The sequence below is a fragment of the Acomys minous genome, assembly GCF_964271855.1.
Source record: "Acomys minous genome assembly, chromosome: 3".
Taxonomy (NCBI): domain Eukaryota; kingdom Metazoa; phylum Chordata; class Mammalia; order Rodentia; family Muridae; genus Acomys; species Acomys minous.
The window spans coordinates 77,484,742-77,503,515 of NC_140485.1; the positions used below are offsets into that span (position 1 = coordinate 77,484,742).

General features: G+C 56.8%; 1 protein-coding gene across 11 annotated transcripts in view; it reads right to left on the bottom strand.

The window, feature by feature from the left end:
• Positions 1 to 226: 226 nt before the first annotated feature.
• SRC (SRC proto-oncogene, non-receptor tyrosine kinase) overlaps positions 227 to 18,774 on the bottom strand; it is a 45,584-nt gene continuing 27,036 nt past the window's right edge. For 5 of the 11 annotated variants that reach the window (XM_084777240.1, XM_084777235.1, XM_084777241.1 and 2 more), the window contains 13 exons: positions 14,750 to 14,932; positions 13,379 to 13,636; positions 12,444 to 12,543; positions 12,188 to 12,205; positions 8,677 to 8,775; positions 8,438 to 8,541; positions 6,793 to 6,942; positions 5,516 to 5,671; positions 4,044 to 4,223; positions 3,592 to 3,668; positions 2,779 to 2,932; positions 2,537 to 2,668; positions 227 to 2,318 (listed from right to left, as the gene is read on the bottom strand). In XM_084777240.1, coding sequence (XP_084633366.1) covers positions 2,110 to 2,318; positions 2,537 to 2,668; positions 2,779 to 2,932; positions 3,592 to 3,668; positions 4,044 to 4,223; positions 5,516 to 5,671; positions 6,793 to 6,942; positions 8,438 to 8,541; positions 8,677 to 8,775; positions 12,188 to 12,205; positions 12,444 to 12,543; positions 13,379 to 13,628 — 1,629 coding nt within the window. In that variant the 5' untranslated portion in view covers positions 13,629 to 13,636; positions 14,750 to 14,932 and the 3' untranslated portion in view covers positions 227 to 2,109. Of the gene's footprint in view, positions 2,319 to 2,536; positions 2,669 to 2,778; positions 2,933 to 3,591; positions 3,669 to 4,043; positions 4,224 to 5,515; positions 5,672 to 6,792; positions 6,943 to 8,437; positions 8,542 to 8,676; positions 8,776 to 12,187; positions 12,206 to 12,443; positions 12,544 to 13,378; positions 13,637 to 14,749; positions 15,010 to 17,492; positions 17,590 to 18,774 lie in introns of all 11 variants that reach the window. The other 6 variants (XM_084777243.1, XM_084777244.1, XM_084777237.1 and 3 more) reach the window with 3 other exon arrangements.

Sequence of the window (18,774 nt, forward strand, 5' to 3'; positions counted from 1 at the left end):
CTCTATCCCGCCAGCTGCCCACATCTCACAAACATCCTTGGCCTAAATTTGGTGCTTTCCTCAGATTCCTCAAGTAAGCACAAACATGCTGCGCCTGTCCCAGCTGTCTTATCACTCCCAGGAGGCCACTAGCTGCAGGGATCGAGGCCCCCCCCCCCCCCCCGACATCCAGGATGCTTCTTACCCTCCCCCACACAGCAGATAGTCAATAAACTACTGGCCAGACTGAGGTCTGTTTGTGTTTAATCAGACAGTATGCAAAGTATGTACAACCAGTTCTGGGTCCCCCCCCACCTTTTCCCCAAGCCTGGGTCATGGAATGTGGGATCCCCAGGCCCTGCCCAGAGCTTGGGGCGGGGGTCCTCAAGGCCTCTGCATAGTCGTCTGAAATCTACAAAACACTGTTAAAAAGAAAGAAAACCAGACAGTTGACAGCTGAGGCCACCTTACACAAAGGTCCTTGGGCAGCGGGAGTGGGGTGGGGAGGATGAGGTGGCAAGCTCACACTTGCCAGGTGCAGGGGGAGGCTTGAGCAAGAGACTACGGGAGGAAAGTGGAAATGTCAGGGCAGGCCCTGCTTGGCCTCCTTCCCTGCAAGCAGGGCCCGGCTGGCTCAAGTCCCCAACAGCGGGGACATTATTGCTGTGATGGGGCAATGGGTGAAATGGTCATGTCTGGGACAGAGTAGGAGTGTTTTTACATGTTAAATATGGACACAGGGGAAGACACACAGGCACATGTACACACACATACACACACACACACACACAAACACACACACAGGCCCTCTGATGAGATGCCACAAATCAACTACCCACCTTACAGATGGGGACACTGAGGCAGAGAGAAGCCACCACATACCCTAAAGCTGGGCAGAAAAGCCAGGAGCCAACAGTCAGGTGGCTGCTGTCCCAGGGCTAATGCTCCCCTTGGACACCCAGCTGTGGATCTATACAGGGGCTGAGCAACGGCAGAGGCCACAGCCACGTGGGGGCTCAGAGAGAGGGCAGGGCCAGTGTGGGCACACAGCAGTGAGGAGCCTTGCCCTCCCCTCCCTGGCTGAGGAGTCCCAGCATGGGCATGAGATCAGGGGGTCGGGTGTTGAAATGATTGGGACGAATGGAGGATGAGCAGGGCTCCCCAGTTCTTAGCTTTTTACCTTCCACCCGACTGCATCTGCAGCCTGGGAGCTCACTCCACGTCATGGCTGCCTCTTACGGTCAAAGCCCCCCCACACACACACACACTGGGACTGAAGCCTGCTCCGCCCCTGATTCCTGGCTCAGCGTCACACTTGCCTCTTCACCCAGGATAGGCCCAAGAGCATCAGCAGCGGCAGAGCCCTGCCTCCTTAAACCCATCCTCAGGCCCCAGCCTGCCCATTGCCTTTGAGGACAGTTCTCGTTAGTTCCTGAGTAGACAGAGGGAGCACCAGGTGCTAAGCCCGCCTCAACCCTAAACTGTCCGTGGTCTTGGGCAGGTCACAGCCCCTCCTGGATTCACTTTGTCCAACAGAAAACTGAGGGCAATGTGTCAGTGACCTCCAAGGGTCCCTGTGGAGGGCGGGGAGGAGAGAGGGCGCTCACCCTGACACGTAGCCCAGCTTGTGTTGGGCCGTGGGCTGCCTAGCCTGAGAGCCATGGAAGAGCGATCCAGACCCAATGCTCTACCCAGAAGCCTCCAACAAGGACGGCCAAGGGCAGGATGTACACATAGGCCAAGGGCTGGACCTCATTCCTCTTTGGAAAGGCTCTTTGGCCAGCTTGAAACAGACCCAGGGTGAAGAGAGTGGGGAGGAGCCAGGTGAGTGGAGTGGGTTGAGGCTGGAGAAGAGGCCCCAAGCCCCGCCCTTCACCCGGTGTCACCTGCGAGAAGCAGGCTGACCCCAGAGAACGCACAGACAGGGCCTGTGGCCAGGGCAGGTGACAGGACAGTCACTGTACCAGCCTCAGCCTGCCCTTCCAGGCTGCCCCTGTCCCTGAAGCCCTTCCACGCTCCTAAAAGGGGCCTAGCCGAGGCAAGGCAGCCCCAGAGAGAAGATGGCGGGAGGCAGGTGCAACAGAGGTGACACCCAGAAGCCTAGGGGTGACAGTCCTGCGCACGTAGTTCCTATAGGTTCTCCCCAGGTTGGTACTGCGGCTCGGTGGATGTAAAGTAGTCCTCTAGGAAGGCCTGCAGGTACTCGAAGGTGGGCCGCTCCTCGGGCTCCTTCCGCCAGCACTGGCACATGAGGTCATGCAGGGACTCAGGGCACTCCGGGGGACAAGGCATCCGGTAGCCCCGCTCCACCTGGTCCAGCACCTCGCGGTTCACCATCCCTATGAAGAGAGGGGCTGTGAGAAGATGGCTCCAGACACTGACGCAGCCTAGACAGCTTTTAGCCCTTGTCTCTGAGGCTAAGAGCCCTGACCAGAGAGGTAGCCTGAGACCAGAGATCAGACTCTTTGGTATCCCAGCCCCAAAAAAAGAACCCAGGGGGTAGTGGTGAGGCTTTCCCTTAGGGCCAAGGTCAGGGACTCAGGTATAGCGTCCTCACCAGGGTAGGGCACCCGTCCCTTGGTGGTGAGCTCAGTCAGCAGGATGCCAAAGGACCACACATCCGACTTGATGGTGAACCTCCCATAGAGAGCAGCTTCCGGGGCGGTCCACTTGATAGGGAACTTGGCACCTACAGGCAAGAAAGCACAGGGTGTCGCTACCAGTCTGGTGCGGGAGCACTGCTCTTCATTTCCGCTTGGCCGACTGACACTTATCGGACGCACTCCAAGGTGCTCCCACCTTGCCGGGCTGTGTATTCGTTGTCTTCTATGAGCCGGGCCAGCCCAAAGTCAGCCACTTTACACACCAGGTTCTCCCCTACCAGGATATTGGCGGCTCGGAGGTCCCGGTGCACGTAATTCATCCGCTCCACATAGGCCATGCCTGAGGCGATCTGGAGAGAGAGAGACAGAGAGAGAGAGAGAGAGAGAGAGAGAGAGAGAGACAGACAGACAGACAGACAGACAGACAGACAGACAGAGAGACAGAGAGAACATGAACCTGGATCAGACGCCAACCCCAGGGCTATAAGCAGGTGTCTCCTAGGGCTGGTCATTCCTGGGGATAAGAGAAACAGCCGAACACGCTGCCTATCCCATGTCTTTTCAAGCAAGGAACTTCATTTTCAGTTTATAATAAACAGCACTAGCTTGAAAAAGGTAGACAAGAGTTCAGTGGGGGAGGGGGCAGCAAAGGGCAATGGGGAGGTCACAATAAGATGCCAGGGAAGCAGGTGACTATAAAAAAGAGGCCCCAGGTGACCCATGGACACAGGTGTGTGCCAGGTCCCGCCTGTGGGCCCCAAGTCTCCTCTCTGAGTCTGGGTTTCCTCACCTATCAGATTGAAATAATACATTTTAAACTTTAAATATTTTCTTTTTTATTATGTGTATGTGTGCCTCTGCTGCCCAGATACGGTGTGCCACCCTAGTCGCCTGCATGGGCTCCACTGAGAGGCAAGGTAAGACTCTGGTGTAATGAAAGCGGGCCTCCTGGAGGGGGCGCTCTGATCCCGAAAGCCAACGGCGTAAGGCAAAGGAAGAGAGGACTCACCTGAGCAGCCATGTCCACCAGCTGGGGCAGCCGCAGGTATTTGCCCGTTTCCCCCTTGAGAAAGTCCAGCAGACTCCCTAGTGAGAGAGATCCAGCTTTAGCCTTGCCTGGGTCTCCCCATGTAGGAAGCTATGGCTCGCAGACCCTGGCCCCCTGATCCGCCTAGGAGTCAAATCCCTGGGCACTGGGATTACAGGTGTGTGCCACCACACCACCCAACAGCAACAGGGACCTTGACAGTGGGAAAGGACAACAAGAGAATCCTTTAAAAAGAAAAAGAAAAATGAAAAAAAAAAAAGTAGTCGTATTTGTTATTTATGAAAGAAGTGAGGCCGTCGCTGGCAATAACCGTCCGCTGATTAGGGTTGGTTCTGGGTACGGAGTAAGCTGCCCTCAGCCTGCCCTGCACGTGCGCCGGAGCAGAGGGCGCTCGGGGCTCAGGCCTTACTCACCCTTGCTCATGTATTCTGTCACAATGTAAATGGGCTCCTCAGACACCACGGCATACAGCTGCACCAACTTCTCGTGCCTCAGCTTCTTCATGACCTGGGCCTCCTGCAGGAAGGCCTCCGGAGACATGGTGCCTGGCTTCAGGGTTTTGATGGCAACCCTTGTGGTGCCGTTCCAGGTTCCTGTGGGGCAGGGGGCAGGGGCAGGGCAACCTCAGTGCAGGCCTCCCGCCTCGAGGCATGGACTCTGGCGGGGCCAGGGATCTCCAGGGCTGTGAGGTGAGTGTCTGGAGCCTGCCAGGATGTTGACAGACTTTAGGAATGTCTCCAGAAAGCAGGGCAGCACCCAGGTGGGTGGGTGACCAAGGTCCCATCTCAACTGTTTTCACTTGGGGTGACCATGTTTCTGCTGGGTGGGGCACTGTTATCACTCTAGGCGTCAGCAACCAGATGACAGAGGAGAGAGAGAGGGCTGGGTCCGGGGCCATTGTAAACACCAGAAGGAGGCGTCAGCTTGGGGCCTTAGATGCACTACTCGGCAGGGAACTAGCAGCCAGCCTAGGAGTCCTCCTTGTCACAGGGATTGGGTCTGAGGGTCCCGGGTCAGCTCTCTAGCCTGTCAGACCATGCAGGGATCACTTGTGACAATTCCTGGTCTATGTGGAGCCCCAGGGAGAGGCAGGAAGCGCTCAGATCACCGCCACACTCTTATCAAGAACCAAGGCTGTGGCTTACCCAGGTTCTGCCTAAACCCTCCTTTTGGCTTCATCTTAGGAGCTAGCTTCTCCCTCTGCCCTTCTCCTCACAGCCCAGGACTTCCCTTCCGGTGCCCAGCCCCTCTAGTGCCCTCTAAAGGGAGGACAGTGAAGTGCAACAGTCACCACCAGCCCCCCCCCCCTACTCCTGGGTAAGCGGAGAGCACCCAGTGGCAGAGGACCCTGGGTTTGGCTAGGGCAGCTCACTGTCACAAGGCTATTCCCCACTGGTTACACAATTAGACAGGAAATGGGACACTGCCTTCCCACTACTCCTTCCACACAGCGCTTTCTCTCTCTGTGCTGAGCTAATATGGCACTTGACTCTGGAAGCTTAACCTCAGCCTCAGGCTGAGGCTCGGTGTGAGAACCTCGCCACATTCACTCGGGTCATGAAGGACTATGGTGCCCAGTCCCTGGCAGCTCTTGGTACACAGATGCCCTAGTCTTTAGCAGCCTGGACTACAAGGAATCAGATGCACTCATCTCCATGCTGACCCCTGTAGGGTCATAGTGGGGGGGGGGAAGAAGGGAGCGGGTATGAGCAATGTCTGTTACATGTGGGTTTTGGCAACACAGGAAACGTAATAACTTGTACAGTTAATGTACAATAATAAAGTAAAAACAGATCCCAGTTGTTCATCAGAGACAGAGAGAGAGGGACCCAGGCTCCACGAGCGGTCACTAACTGTGACGGGGACAGGGGTGTGTGTTCCTTACCCATCCACACTTCTCCGAAGCAGCCCTGTCCCAACTTGATCTCCAGCCGCAGAGACTCCCGGGGGATCTCCCAAGCATCCTTGGCCAGGCCCTGGGTCTGAGGCTTGGACGTGGGGCACACGGTAGTTAGGCGGTGGCACAGACCATCAGCGTGCTCTGAAGATGGAGGCAGAGGACGGGGCTCAGTCAGAGTCCCACAGCAAGCGGGCCTCCCTGTCCTGTGTGTATGGCCCTATGCGTCACGGACACACTGGCTCTGGAGACAAGCAGACACCCTCCTGTATACCTCCACTTACATGGGTCTTCCACACAAAATTCACCTGCTCAAATCACTAATTCATTTACTTAGCCATCAGCGTTGAGGGTGCCAGAGAACCAGTGGGAAACAGGTATGGCAGCCCGCCGGAGGAGGAGGAGGAGGAGGACCCTCACCACCCACACAGTTTCACCTCTCAGGACCCCAGATAAGACAAAGGATAGTTTGGGAGGTGAAGTCAAGCAGGCTTTAGGAATCCTTTGGGAGCCCTGGAAAGCATTCCAGAATAAGAGGTTCCTGGCTCGGCTTTGAGGGGTAACTAAGGTGGCACCCCAAACAGCACACAGCTGTGCCAGGGCCCAAGACAAGATCAATTGTGGCATTGGAACAGCTGCCAGGAGACGAAGCTATAGGTGAGGTTGGAGGCGCTGGCAGGTGAAGGCACGCAACGCACGGAACAAGCTCTAGGCACCAGGGCTCGGACCTTGGATCTCTATGATAAGGTTCCCTCCCTGGAGGATTTGGTCTGGGGACCAAACAAATGCAGAATAGAAGCAGACGGACAAAGGCAGCTGGCCCTAGAAAAGCTGGAGGCCCCAGGCAGCTGAGGAGGCAGCCCCAGTGGCTCACATCTGCAGCAGGCATGCACAGAAGGGCACACACCAGCCCCATCACTGCACACGGCCTCGCATCCCTGCTCCAGCCGCCCCCCCCCCTGTGCTGTTCTCTATCAAAGAGGCCTCCCCCCTCCTCTTCTCCCAGGAACCGGTTCAGACCAGTCTAAGGGCTGCAGAAACAATCAACCAACGCCAGCCTCCAGCCTCCGGCCCCTCCCTTCTAGCTTGCACAAGGCAGACCCCCTCCTCATCAGCCAGCTGCAGAGGAGGGAGAGGAGGGGGGCTGGGCACGGAGCCGGGGAAGGGAAGAGACATCTCAGGGGTGAGGAAGCACACCCTGTGGCACCCCACTTCCCTCCTGGGGTGGCAGCCAGCGAGTCCCCACAGCATCAGAGGGCACTCACTGGAGTAGTAAGCCACGAGCTGCTGCAGGCTGTTGAACTGGGTGCGAGAGGTGATGTAGAAACCGCCACTGTCCAGTTTTCGGATCTTGTAGTGTTTCACGTTGAGGCCCTTGGCGTTGTCGAAGTCCGATACAGAGAGGCAGTAGGCACCTGTGGGCAGGCAGGGAGGAGACCTCCGTGGCACCCTGCTGGTGTGTGCCCCTGGAGGAAGGAAACTCCATCCACCCTCTTTCAGCATAGCCAGGCAAGCCAGGAAACACCCCTCCCCATGGAGGGACCCCCAAACTCTTAGCCCAAGTAAGAAGACATCAGAGTCCCAAGTGTGTCCCCAACTGTGTGACCCTGACGAGCCACTGCCTCAGTTTCCTCCTCTTACACAATGAGGCTGCTGTGAGGATTCACACGGTACTCAGCAAGCACTCCATAATGCTGGCTGCTGCCCACTCTCAGGTCTGCCCTGCTCTGCTTCCTAGAGACCAGCTGAGCAGACAGGAGCAGTGGCTGGCTGTGTGGACCTATGTGAGTACCAACCCTGACTGCTGTAGTGATGCAAGCCAGGAGGGTCACACTGCGTGTGGCCTGCGGGCCCTACCCCTGCCCTGCCTCACCAGGAATGTCCTTTGTTAAACAGAGCCAGGGATATCAGGGAGAGGTAGGACATGGATGGGCTCCAGGGTCCTGCCAGGTAGTGGGCAGCTCTGAGTGGAAGGCCTGCCTCCCCACCACCACTGCCGAGCCCCCTGGAGCCCCTTGGACATCATCAGACAAGCACGATGAACAGCTGGTAACCTGTGAGTCAGGCAGGGGCTGGACCTGGCACCCATCCTAACCTGTCTCAAAGCAACACTGGGGAGCCATGTTTCCTACAGACTGCCCACATCATGTGCACACAGAAGGCACAGGCTGAAGGCCACAGCCAGGTGGAGCCACATGTATACCCAGTAGCATACCTATGCCCAGTGGCCACAAGCTCCCATTTGCCCATACCCCAAAGCCACAGGAAGCAGGGCCACACCACATTTCACTCCCAGCAGCCCTGGCCAACGGTGCACAGGCACACACACATACACACACACACACACACACACACACACACACACACACACACAGGACTGTGGACTGTGCACAGCGCACATGGGGGCTGCATGCACTTTTCCATCTCCTGCTGAGCTTGGGGCCCACAGGAAGCAGCCTGGCTTGGTTGCCATGGTGATGGACTAGGAGAGGGGGGCAGAAACAGAGCCGAGACAGTCTGTGGGGGAAGGGCAAGGCCAGGAAAGGCCCCTGGGAAAGAAGAAAGGGAAACAGAGGGGCCCACTGCATCTGTTCCCATCCTGGGAACAAATCTGCAGCTAAATGTGACACTCAGAGCTCTTGATAGCCTGCACCCACTCCCCGTGTGAGAAACTGAGGCCAAGGAAAAAAGCCTCAGCTTGTGTCCCGACCACCTCTGGATCACTCAGTCTTCCTCAGGCACCACCTTCACTTCAATTCCTGCTATCTCCTCCACGGGAGGACTCTCTCCTCCCCACCCCACGTCACGTACCACACACACCACACACTCCTAGCCACTCTCCAACACCCAGCTCAAATCACAGCCTCAAAGCTGAGCCTGCAGGCCACAGACGTGCTCAGGCGCGCGTACCTTTTGTGGTCTCGCTCTCCCTCACGAGGAAGGTCCCTCTTGGGTTCTCGGCGTTGAGCAGCAGCCGCTCTGACTCCCTCCTGGTGATCTTGCCAAAGTACCACCTGGGGTGGGGGTGGGGGGGACGAGGCTGTCGCTTGGCCAGGGTTCGCTGCCCACAGTCCTGGCCCTCAGGCCCAGGAGGGACCCTGTGCTAGTGGTGGCAGTGGCAGCAGACCACAGCCACACAACATACTCACTCCTCAGCCTGGATGGAGTCGGAGGGGGCCACATAGTTGCTGGGGATGTAACCGGTCTGTCCGGTGCTCAGCGAGTGTGCTAGCCACCAGTCTCCCTCTCTGTGCAAGTGGGGAGAGGGGGGCAGGCGGGGAGACAAAGAAAGCCATCATCAGGGGAACAAGGCGAGGGACCCCCACACACACCTTCCCAGGTGCGAGGCCAGGCTCTGCAGCCAAGGAAAGCTGGGCCAGCCTGTGTCCACATCAAGCCGGCAGGAACTGGCCTGAAACTGACACACTGACCCTGAGGGGCGCCACCCAAAACCTCAGCAGAACTGAGCCCCATCCACCCAAGGACCGAGGCCCAGAAGCACTGCCCAGAAGTGCAGAGCGGCCTGCAGGTGCCAAGGGCTGCCTTGGGAGGGAGGGCGGGCGGGAGGAGAAGGGAGAAGCAGGGTTTAGCATGACATAAGATGCCAATTAGCCCTTCAATGCCATCTCCCCAATCCCTGAGAGCCCTAATGTTCAATGGAGACAGGAGCTGGCCCTCCTGGGGCTCAGCACCAGTGCAGGCCTAGGCCTTCAAACAAACAGTACTCGCTCCTGTCCCACATCATAGCTCGCTCCTAAAGGTCCTTAACTGAACTTGAGAACGACAGGCCTCCTCCTGCAGCCTACCCCTGTCCGTGGGGGAAAGGAAAGCCAAAGAGAACCGGGCCATGCCCAAAGTCACACAGAGAGGCTTGGGGAATGGAGGTGGTGGAGCCTCAGCACCCAGGGCCCTCCACACTAGCTGCCCAAGGAAGCCGGGGAGGAAAGAGGAAGGAGGAAGGAGAGGGCAGGGGTGGAAGTACCTTTGCAGCCATCTGAATGTGAACCAGGTCTGGCTGGAGCAGGGGTCCAGAGACAGAGGAGGGAGGAGCAAGCGAGAGCCCGACCGGAGAGAAGAGGCAAAGATGGGGGTAGTGAGAGGCCGTGGCAGGGGGCCGAGGGAGAGAGCGAGAGCCAGGCAGTGCTGGGGACACTGGGAAGGGGGCCAAGGGGGGCAGCCAGAGGCCTCACATCCAAAGCAACCAAAGGGGACGGGGAGAAGGCTGGAGGTGTGAGGGGAATCAGAGGACAGGGGCTGGGAGCTAGGGTCAGCCCTTCCCACACCCCCTGTTCAGATGGGAAGACTGAGGCCGGAGAAGCAAAGGGCTCTGTGCAAGGCCACACACTCAGGCCAGGTGCCTCCCGGTGGATATCATGAGGCTCAATGGCTCTATAGCTCAAATCCAGGCAAGGCTTGGGGAATAGGCAAGGTAGGAGTCAAATTAGTCAGCTGGTGACCTTGGCCCCACCTTGACCCCGAGAAGATGCACAGCATCCCCACCCCAGCCCAGAGAAGAAAGGCCCTGGCCTCGGTGTCACACAGCCCCACTGGATGTCTTCGCCCAGCTGAGCCCAGGGGCAAGCAGAGCTGGAAAAGCTCAGAGGACCAGCTGGAGGCCAGGTGAGCACCAGAGCCTGGCTCAGCTAGTGCCGGGCCAGAGGGGTTCCTCCTAGATGAACTTGTGCAGTAAAAAGGGCGTGACTGGAGCCATGAGGGACAGATATGCCGGCAGGGTGCAAAGCTCACCCAGCACCCATGCACCAAAGCTCCACCCTCACTTGAGGGTACATACATTTTCCTGTCTGATTTGACCCCCAAGGTAATCCAACACAAGGAAGAAGGTGAGACACACCCCCCACAGCTGACCAAACTACATTTGATAGAAGTGGAAGACCCCCAGTCACTCTGGCAAGAGAGACCAGTGTTTTCTTTATAGAGTTGGGGAAACTGAGGCACGGAGTAGGAGAGAATCTGCCCAAAGCACTCTAAAATCTTTCAACCCATGGCATCCATGATTTGCCCAAAGCCACACAGCATAGTCAATGGCAGAGAGGAAGTCGAGGCCCCTGACGTCCACGGCCAAATGCAGCAACCTTTCCGAATCCGCAGAGGCTGAGCTCCCCAGAAGCCAGGGACAAGGGAGGGCTGGGGCAGGAGACAGGCCCAGTCTGACATCAGAGACCACAGAATGAGGTGGCAAGATTACAGCCAGAGTGAGCACAGCTGCCTGACATCAGCCCTCAGGTACCTGGGGGTTCACCGGCCTGTTTGGGGGTTTCCTCCACAAGAGAATGGACAGAACAGTACCAAACGGCCCCCTGATCTGAAGCCTGGACTCCCTTGCTGGCTCCCAGAAGGTCAAATGTCAGTGCAGGCAGTGGAAACTGCACCCCAAAGGAGTGGGGGGCTGCTCTGTGACCCCAGGGTAAGAGACAAGAGTCGAAGTCCCCAAGCCTTTCCTGCCACCTGTCTCACACATGTGGGGACTCCCAACAGGGTCACCAGCGAGCACACCCTCTGAGTCTGTGGCATGACTTCACTCAGCTCTGCCTCTGTCAGCTGTGTGACCTTGGGCGAGCCAGCACCACCCTGTCACCCTGCTCCTCCTCCTGGCCGTCAATGCCACCAACACATGGGGACATGGGGACTCAGGGAGGAAGGAAGAAGGAACAGCTGGCCCACTCTGATGGGGAGGCACTGGCGAGGCCACTTCCCCAGGTGGCAGCCTAGGAAAGGGCGAGCCATCCTGGGCTTGCTGTTCTGTAGCCACGTGACCTTGGACAAGGGCCTTCACAACTTTGAGCCTCAGTTTCCTCATTCACGAAAGAGAGCCAGCCATCCCTTCCACCATTACTGCTGCCCCTGGGGTCAGGGGTACCAAGATGGAAGGAGATGACTGAAAACGCCTAGCACAGCGCGTGGCACCTGCTTGCTTTTGCCTCACACAGAGGGCAGTCCCACCCCGGATCTTGAGGGATGAACAGGAGTTCACCAGATGGATAGAGGAAACGGAATATTTCAAGCAAACGGAGCAGCATGCGTGAGGACGGGGCGGCATGAGCCAGGGAGGTAGAAGCTTGCCTCCTTAGCCAGGCCTTGGGAACACTCTGATAAATCCCTCTCTACCCTCCAAAACTGTCCAAATCCCCAAGCCTTACCTGCTCCAAGGAGACCCTACCCAGCCCAGCACACACCTCCAACCAGCAGCTGCTCCTCTCCCAGGGATGTTACCCACCACCCTTACCTGCAGTGGCTCACTGTCCTTCCTTGGATGGGCAGCCTGATAAAGACAGGCCCCTTGCCCGGGGCCATCTTGCAGGAACCTCTATGCCCCCCACACACACAGCCTGTCTCTGCCCACCCCTGGCCTGGCCTGGGGTAACCCACGCCCCACCACACTGCCTCCAGAATACACTGGGTCCTGCATGTAGCTGGCACTCAATGTGGAACCACAAATCAGGAGGAGGAGGAGGAGGAGAGCGAACAGGAAGGTGTGGGGAGAAGATGGAGGGTTGGCTCACACGGGTGAGATGCAGGATAAGCGAAAGGGATGAAGGGTTAAGAGCTGGAGACCACACACAGGGCCAGCGGGGGAAGCACATGCAGAGAGCAGTCCCCAGCCTCAGCGAAGCATCCCCTCCACCTGGCCTCGGTACACACCTGACATCCACCTTCCTCCTAAGGGCCAGCGAGAGAGAAGCAAAGAGAGGGAGAAGCTGAGGTGCGAAGGCAAGGCCCAGGACAAGGCAGGAGACGGGGTCTACGGTCGCGGGGTTGGGGGGGGGGGTGTGTCTACGGAGGGCCACCACCCACCAAAGGCAGAAGCGGCCCTGTGGGCTCTGCACCGCCCTCTGCCGGCAGCTCTGGGTATAGACCGGCCCACGCCCCCATGTGCATTCCCCACCGCACCACTCACGTGTTGTTGACAATCTGCAGCCGCTCCCCTTTCTTGAAGGACAAGTCAGTCTCTGTCCGTGACTCATAGTCATAGAGGGCCACAAAGGTGGTCACCCCACCTGCAGAGAGGTACAGGAGGTGTCAGAAACCCTGCAGGGGTTGGTGTGGGACACTGCCTTTTTCACCTGTCTGACCCTAAGAAGTCACACCAAGCAGCCAGAAAGGAGCAAGGGCCTGTGGTGAGATATGAGGCTGGGCACCCTAGCCAGTGTCTGCGTCCTGTGTGCAAGCAGGTGCACAGGCCCACTGAGGGTGCCAGGCTGTATGCACACCCGTATCTTGTGTGTACTGCATTGTGGGTGTCTGGCCTAGGTGTGTGTCTCTAGGAACACTGTAGCGAACTGTGAGCGTTTTGATGGTGTCTCCACTCAGTGGGGGCACATCTGGGTGGGATTTGCCTGTGTGGGCGTGCATCCGTGCGTGTGGCTGGATCTGAGCGTAGGATGTGCCCATGTGGGTGTGCAGCCGTGAGTGTGGCTCCGTCAGAGCGTGGGATTTGCACGAGTGGGTGTGCAGCCATGCACACACCTGGCAAGAGAGTGAGTCAACCAGCTCGGCCCCCGGCAGCAGGGCTGCTGCACCCCGCAGCGCCAGCAGAGGGCGCAGGGGCGCACTCGGGCCACTGCACAGCGCAGCCGAGCCGGGAACAAAGGCTAGCAAGGAGGCGGCAGCTAGGCGGTCCAGGACGGTCCTTCCCTCTGGACCTCAAGGTCCCCCACAACCTTCTCCTTCGGAACCCATTATACTCAGAACGTCGCAGCCCCAAAGCGGCAGGAGCCCCGCTTTTCAATTCATGAGTCTTTCCCCCACTCGCAGCCTCTGGGAAACCAAGTCCCCAGAACCCAGAGTGTGTGCACCTCAGCTCGGGGACACACAGCAAGGGGGAGAGCCGACCTGCCAGAGGCCCCGCCCTCTGCGGGGAGGTGACAGTGTCCGAGGAGTTGAAGCCTCCGAAGAGTTTGGGCTCTGCGGCCGCGGTGGGCGCGAAGGCGGCGCTGGGCCCGCGGTGACCGTCGGCGGAGGCGGGCTTGCTGGGTGTCTGGGAGGCCGGGAAGGCGCCCCCAGCCCCGTGCACGTTCTCTGCGGGTTCCAGGCTGCGGCGCCTCTGGCTGGCGTCTTTGGGCTTGCTTTTGTTGCTGCCCATGGTCCTGGCTAGGGAGACAGAAGACTCCGAGGTAGAGGATTGCCTTTGGGAGGCACCCCACCCACTCAGCGGATAGGGAACCTGGGAGGACTCGCCTCACAACTTCTCGTAAAATGGGCGTGTTGTAGGCACCTTGGACCCAGCTATGGATAGAAGACACGCCAGTACAAAGTCCTGACCACTGCTACCCAAAGGCAGTTTCAGCCTTTCACGGCCAGGGGCACTGTGTCTCCAGCACATAGGAGGGCTTCACTTCAGTTTTGTAGAATGAATACATGACTGACACGTTGTCTAACACTGGGGGAGGGGGGGGCTGGTGGGGTGAGGGAAGCCGGGGAGGAGGTGCTAAATGTGTTCATCGAGGCAGCAGGGCCTTCCAAGTCACAGACCTTTGCAAACACTATTCCCTGACTGCTTCACCAAAACAAATCAGTCTCCTCTGACTCTCAGCTCAAACTTCCTGGGTCGGGGAGATGATGCGGCAGGTAATGACACCTGCTACAAAGCCTGCTGGCCTCAGCTCAATCCTCAGGACCCACCTGGTGGACAGAGGTGGGAAGGTCCTCTGGCCTCATCCCTGCCACAGCGCTCTCGCTCTCACACACACACACTCTCTCTCTCTCTCTCTCTCTCTCTCTCTCTCTCTCTCTCTCTCTCTCTCTCTCTCTCTCTCTCTCACACACACACACACACACACACACACACACACGCCTCCCTGTAAGCACTCTAAATAAATAAATAAATAAATAAACAAATGGCAATAAAAATGTTTCAAGTCATTAGGAGGGGGGGTCCCCAAATCCTTTCACAAGCCACCTGACTACTGCCCCCCCCTTTGGCTATATGCAGCCCCCTCTTCTTTTAAGTTCTATAATTGCTCACTGGTGTGCACAGAGTGAGGTACACAGTGGGTGCTTAATAGTAGACAAACGAATGATGAGTGGTGAAAGAAAACTGAGTTCAAAGACGAAGCCCAAAGTTTGGGAGGCCCTGGGACCAGGACACACAGAGGGACCCGAGCTGAAGGCTCTACAGCACCCCGGTGCCCAGCTACCCTCCTTCACATCCATGCCCAACCCTGGAAGCTGGGCTGGGGGCTCCCCTTTCTCATCCCCGCTCACCTGGTAGGCAGCAGGGCTACCCCAGCGGATCTGGGGAGCAGTCTGGGGGCGTGGCACAAGCCTGGCTGTGGCTTTCGGGGGGCCTTGGCCTAGAGACCTCGCTCCGCTCCACTTCTCTCGCTGTGTGTCTCTAGGCGAGTTGCTCCCCTTCTCTGGGCCTTAACGTCTTCATCTGCAGAGCCTCTGTGGGGATGCGAACATGAAAACAGAGCTCACACTCTGGTGATCATCAGAAGCCTCTCCCTGCCTTTCCAAGGATCCTGGGAAGAGAGAAAGGTGGGTGGCACAATGGTTTGAAAGGCTCTGGAACCTAGTTCCCCCGGTTCCCGCCTCAGCTATCTAGTCTACACTGATAAGGAGGTCATTCCCTGTGCCGTTCCCTCCCCTTACATGACAGAGCTATGAGGTCACTCCGCACACCAGCTAGTCACCGACATGTGTTTTGGATGTGCCACCAGTTGAGGTGGTGCAACAGACCACTCCCCTGGGCTGCAGAAGGCCTCAGCACTGTCCAGATCTTCTTAGCTTCCCTCAGTACCAAGCCCAGCTCTGTGGCACCTACCCATGGGGACCTGGGCACAGTAGCCAGTCCTAAACCCTCAGAGATGTGGAGGTGCATACTGGGAGTGTGGCTGGGGCCGACACCCAGACTCAGAGAACGCTGGCTGGGGAGCCTCCTGAGGGCCAGGCCGGCAGTGGGCAGTCAGGGGAAGGCCTGTTTCCATGGCAACCCATTCCCTCTGGGTCACAGTGCCCATCAGCACTCACAAACTCAGTGTCCTGAGAGGGTCTGCTAAATGATGGGTTTCCCTGCAGCCTGGCTTGCTAGAGGCTAGCCCAGTCCACCCACTCAACTCCCGTGCAGTTGTACAGATCCTGGACATCAGGTCCTTGGCTAGCCATTGCAGAAGGACTTTGATTAAACAATACAAAATATTAAATATATATATGCATATATACACACTTACACACACACACATGTATATATAAAGGATCATCTGACAGCAAGAGTTTTCTTTGGCATGAACCCAACAGTGCATAATGTGTCCCCTGTCACTCGAAGGGATCAAGAATGGGCTTGTGACAGATATGCCTGAAGGGACGGGGAGAACCAGCCCTGGAAGACGATGCTCATCTTTTGAGACTATAGCCCCTGGGCTTGAGACTTCACAATAACCAAGAGGAACACACACCTCCAGGTACACAGAAAAATAAAGTGGAGCCTTAAGGTGAGGCCAGGGGACCTGGGCCACGGCTGCGATGCTGGCTGGCACAGGAGGTAGGAGCTGTCTGTGGTTAATGCTCATCATACAGACACTGGGTATCTGAAAAGGTGGCAAGGTCAGGAGGCAGCCCAGGAGGGGGCTGCAGCGGATGGGCAGGCGGCACTCCTCAGTGCCCTCGGCCTGAAGGCGGACAGAGAGACAGGGAAAATCAAGGGATTGTGGGAAAGGAAAGGAAAGGAACCAGCACCCAGTCTGTGCGCGCCCCTCTCCCCCCACAAGTTCCACAAGCAAGGGGTGGGGGAGTGGCAAGGGGGTGGGGGGGCAAAGGGGGATGGGCTGCAGACTTAGGTAACTTGTAACTGTCCTTCTATATGGAGTATTTAAAATAAGGACCAATGTAGGACCATCAAGATGGCCCAGCCGGTGAAGGGCCCTATAGAGCCTGACAGCCATGGCGAGGAGGGACCCGACTCCCCAAAGTTGTCTTCTGACCTCTATAGACATGCTGCGACATGCATGTGCACACGCTCACACATATCACAACACACAATAACAAATAAATACCGACCTAGTAATGAACCGTGGTCATGACCTCCGAGTGTGAGCTTTCTCCTTTTGCAGCTAACCTAACCCTGCCACTTTCTAGGAATCTTCCAAGCCTGTTTACAGTCAGAGGAAACCCGCTTGACCCATGGTCTCACCATCACCCTGTAAGCCTCCCCAGGGTGCCCAGAGCCACCCTCGGGTCTCACCTGGGAGGGAAATGGGCTAGGAAGATGGCTCAGTGGTTAAGGCAGGTTCAGATCCCAGCACCCATGTGACAAGCCTGGCATCCAGCAAATGCCTGAAACTCTGGGATGGAGGGATCCAATGTCCTCCTCTGGCCCTCCCAGCACAAAGATACATGTGCCTGAAACACACACCTGTGCACATACATGAACATATAAATAATCAATCTTTTCTTTTTTAAGAGAAACATGAGGCTGAACACAGCAGCACAAGCCTTTAATCCCAACACTCAGCAGGCAGAGATAGGTAGAGCTCTGTGAGTTCCAAGCTAGCCTGCTCTACACAGTGAATTCAAGGCCAACCAGGGCTACATGGTGAGACCCTATTTCAGAAAAAAAAAAGCACAGTAGGGGCAGGCAAAGTAAAAGGGTGACAAGGAGCCAGGGTCCCTAAGAAACCCTTTGAGCAGTGTAATTCCAAAAGCCTCCAAAAATCCTATACACAGCTACAGCAAAGAGACTGGGGGATCGGGGTGAGGGGCTGTCCATTTCCTATGCACCTCTCTTTCTATTAACCCCATCTATGTTCACATCTGTGTGTGTGTGTGTGTGTGTGTGTGTGTGTATGTGTGTGTGTGTGTGTGTATGTGTGTATGTGTGCACATACATGGTTATTCACAGACAGGGTCATGGTACAGAGACCAAGGAGCACTGGGTGTCAGTGTTCAAACCCTCCTGAAGCTAGGCCCCGCTCTACGCGCTTTGAAAACCCTGAATTCTCATAAGCACCTAGAATGTGGGTATAAACAGCATTCTTAGTTCACTGATGGAGAGGCCCAGACCCAGAGAAGTTGAAGAACGTGTCTGAAGTCACACAGCATGAGAGCTAAAAAAAAGATGAGAGTGGTGGCAGCGAGAGCCTCACAGGGCAAGCAGGAAAAAGGACAGACTGACTGCTTGAGGGGTCTGATGGAAACTTGGGAGCCCCCTCTCACTCACTCTCTCTCTGTCTCTGGTAGTTATGGAATGCACCAACAAAGCCTTTAGGAGTGTTTTGGGAGGGCATACAGAGAGAGGTTGAGGCTCCCTTTGGAGAGTGCCTCTCCTGGGACTTAGACCCAGACCTCAGGCTCCCTGAGTAGGGGTGTGACAGCTGCCCAGTCACCATGAGTCACCATTTGAGGAGGCCCCCTATCTCTTCCAACTCTTGTAAGTTACAAAGCAGAGATAGGTCATTGAGGACCAAAGGGAAGCGGTAAAGGACGTGAACTGAGGTCCCAAGAGGAAGGTGGCCCTTCCCAAGGGCTGGGTACCTGACCACAGGCTCCCAGTGAATTCCAAGACAGCAAGGGCGTCTACACCCCCTGCTACACCCCAGCACCAGCAGACCAGGTCCTGGCTCACCCAGCCTCTCCCTAACCCTCCCCCTCCCCTTCGCAGCTCAGCCTGTCACCACACACTCACAGAGCACTGGCTCTGAGTGAGATTTGTCTAGCTCCTGCAGCACGGAACCCTGAGGAAACTCCAGAACCTTCCTCTAACGCAACCTGTCTCAACCCAGCCCCATCCCTCAAGCCAGGCCCCGCTGTCTCAAAGGTACAGCCATGGTCCCCCTCGTGCCCACCCTAAAGCCAGAGGCATCTCTGCGAACCACACAAACCTAGCAGCTCTCCCCAGAAAACCAGGATAATTGTGTGTCCATCAAAGGGGTTTACACAGACTACAGCCCTCCTGCCCTGAGGACACTGGGCAGCACCCGGAGTTCAATATAGTTCGGAAAGACCCTCCTGCATCACTGTCAAAGTAAAGAGATGTAAAGATTATGGCCTCTTGGGGCTGGAGAGATGGCTCAGAGGCTAAGAGCGCTGACTGCTCTGCTGAGCAGTCCTGAGTTCAATTCCCAGCAGCCACATGGTGGCTCACAACCATCTATAATGTGATCTGGTTCCCTCTTCTGGCAGGTGGGCAGTCACACATACAGGCAGAACATTGTATACATAATAAATAAATCTTAAAAAAAAAAAGATTATGGCCTCTTGGTGGCAGGATACTACCTCCACTGGCATCATAG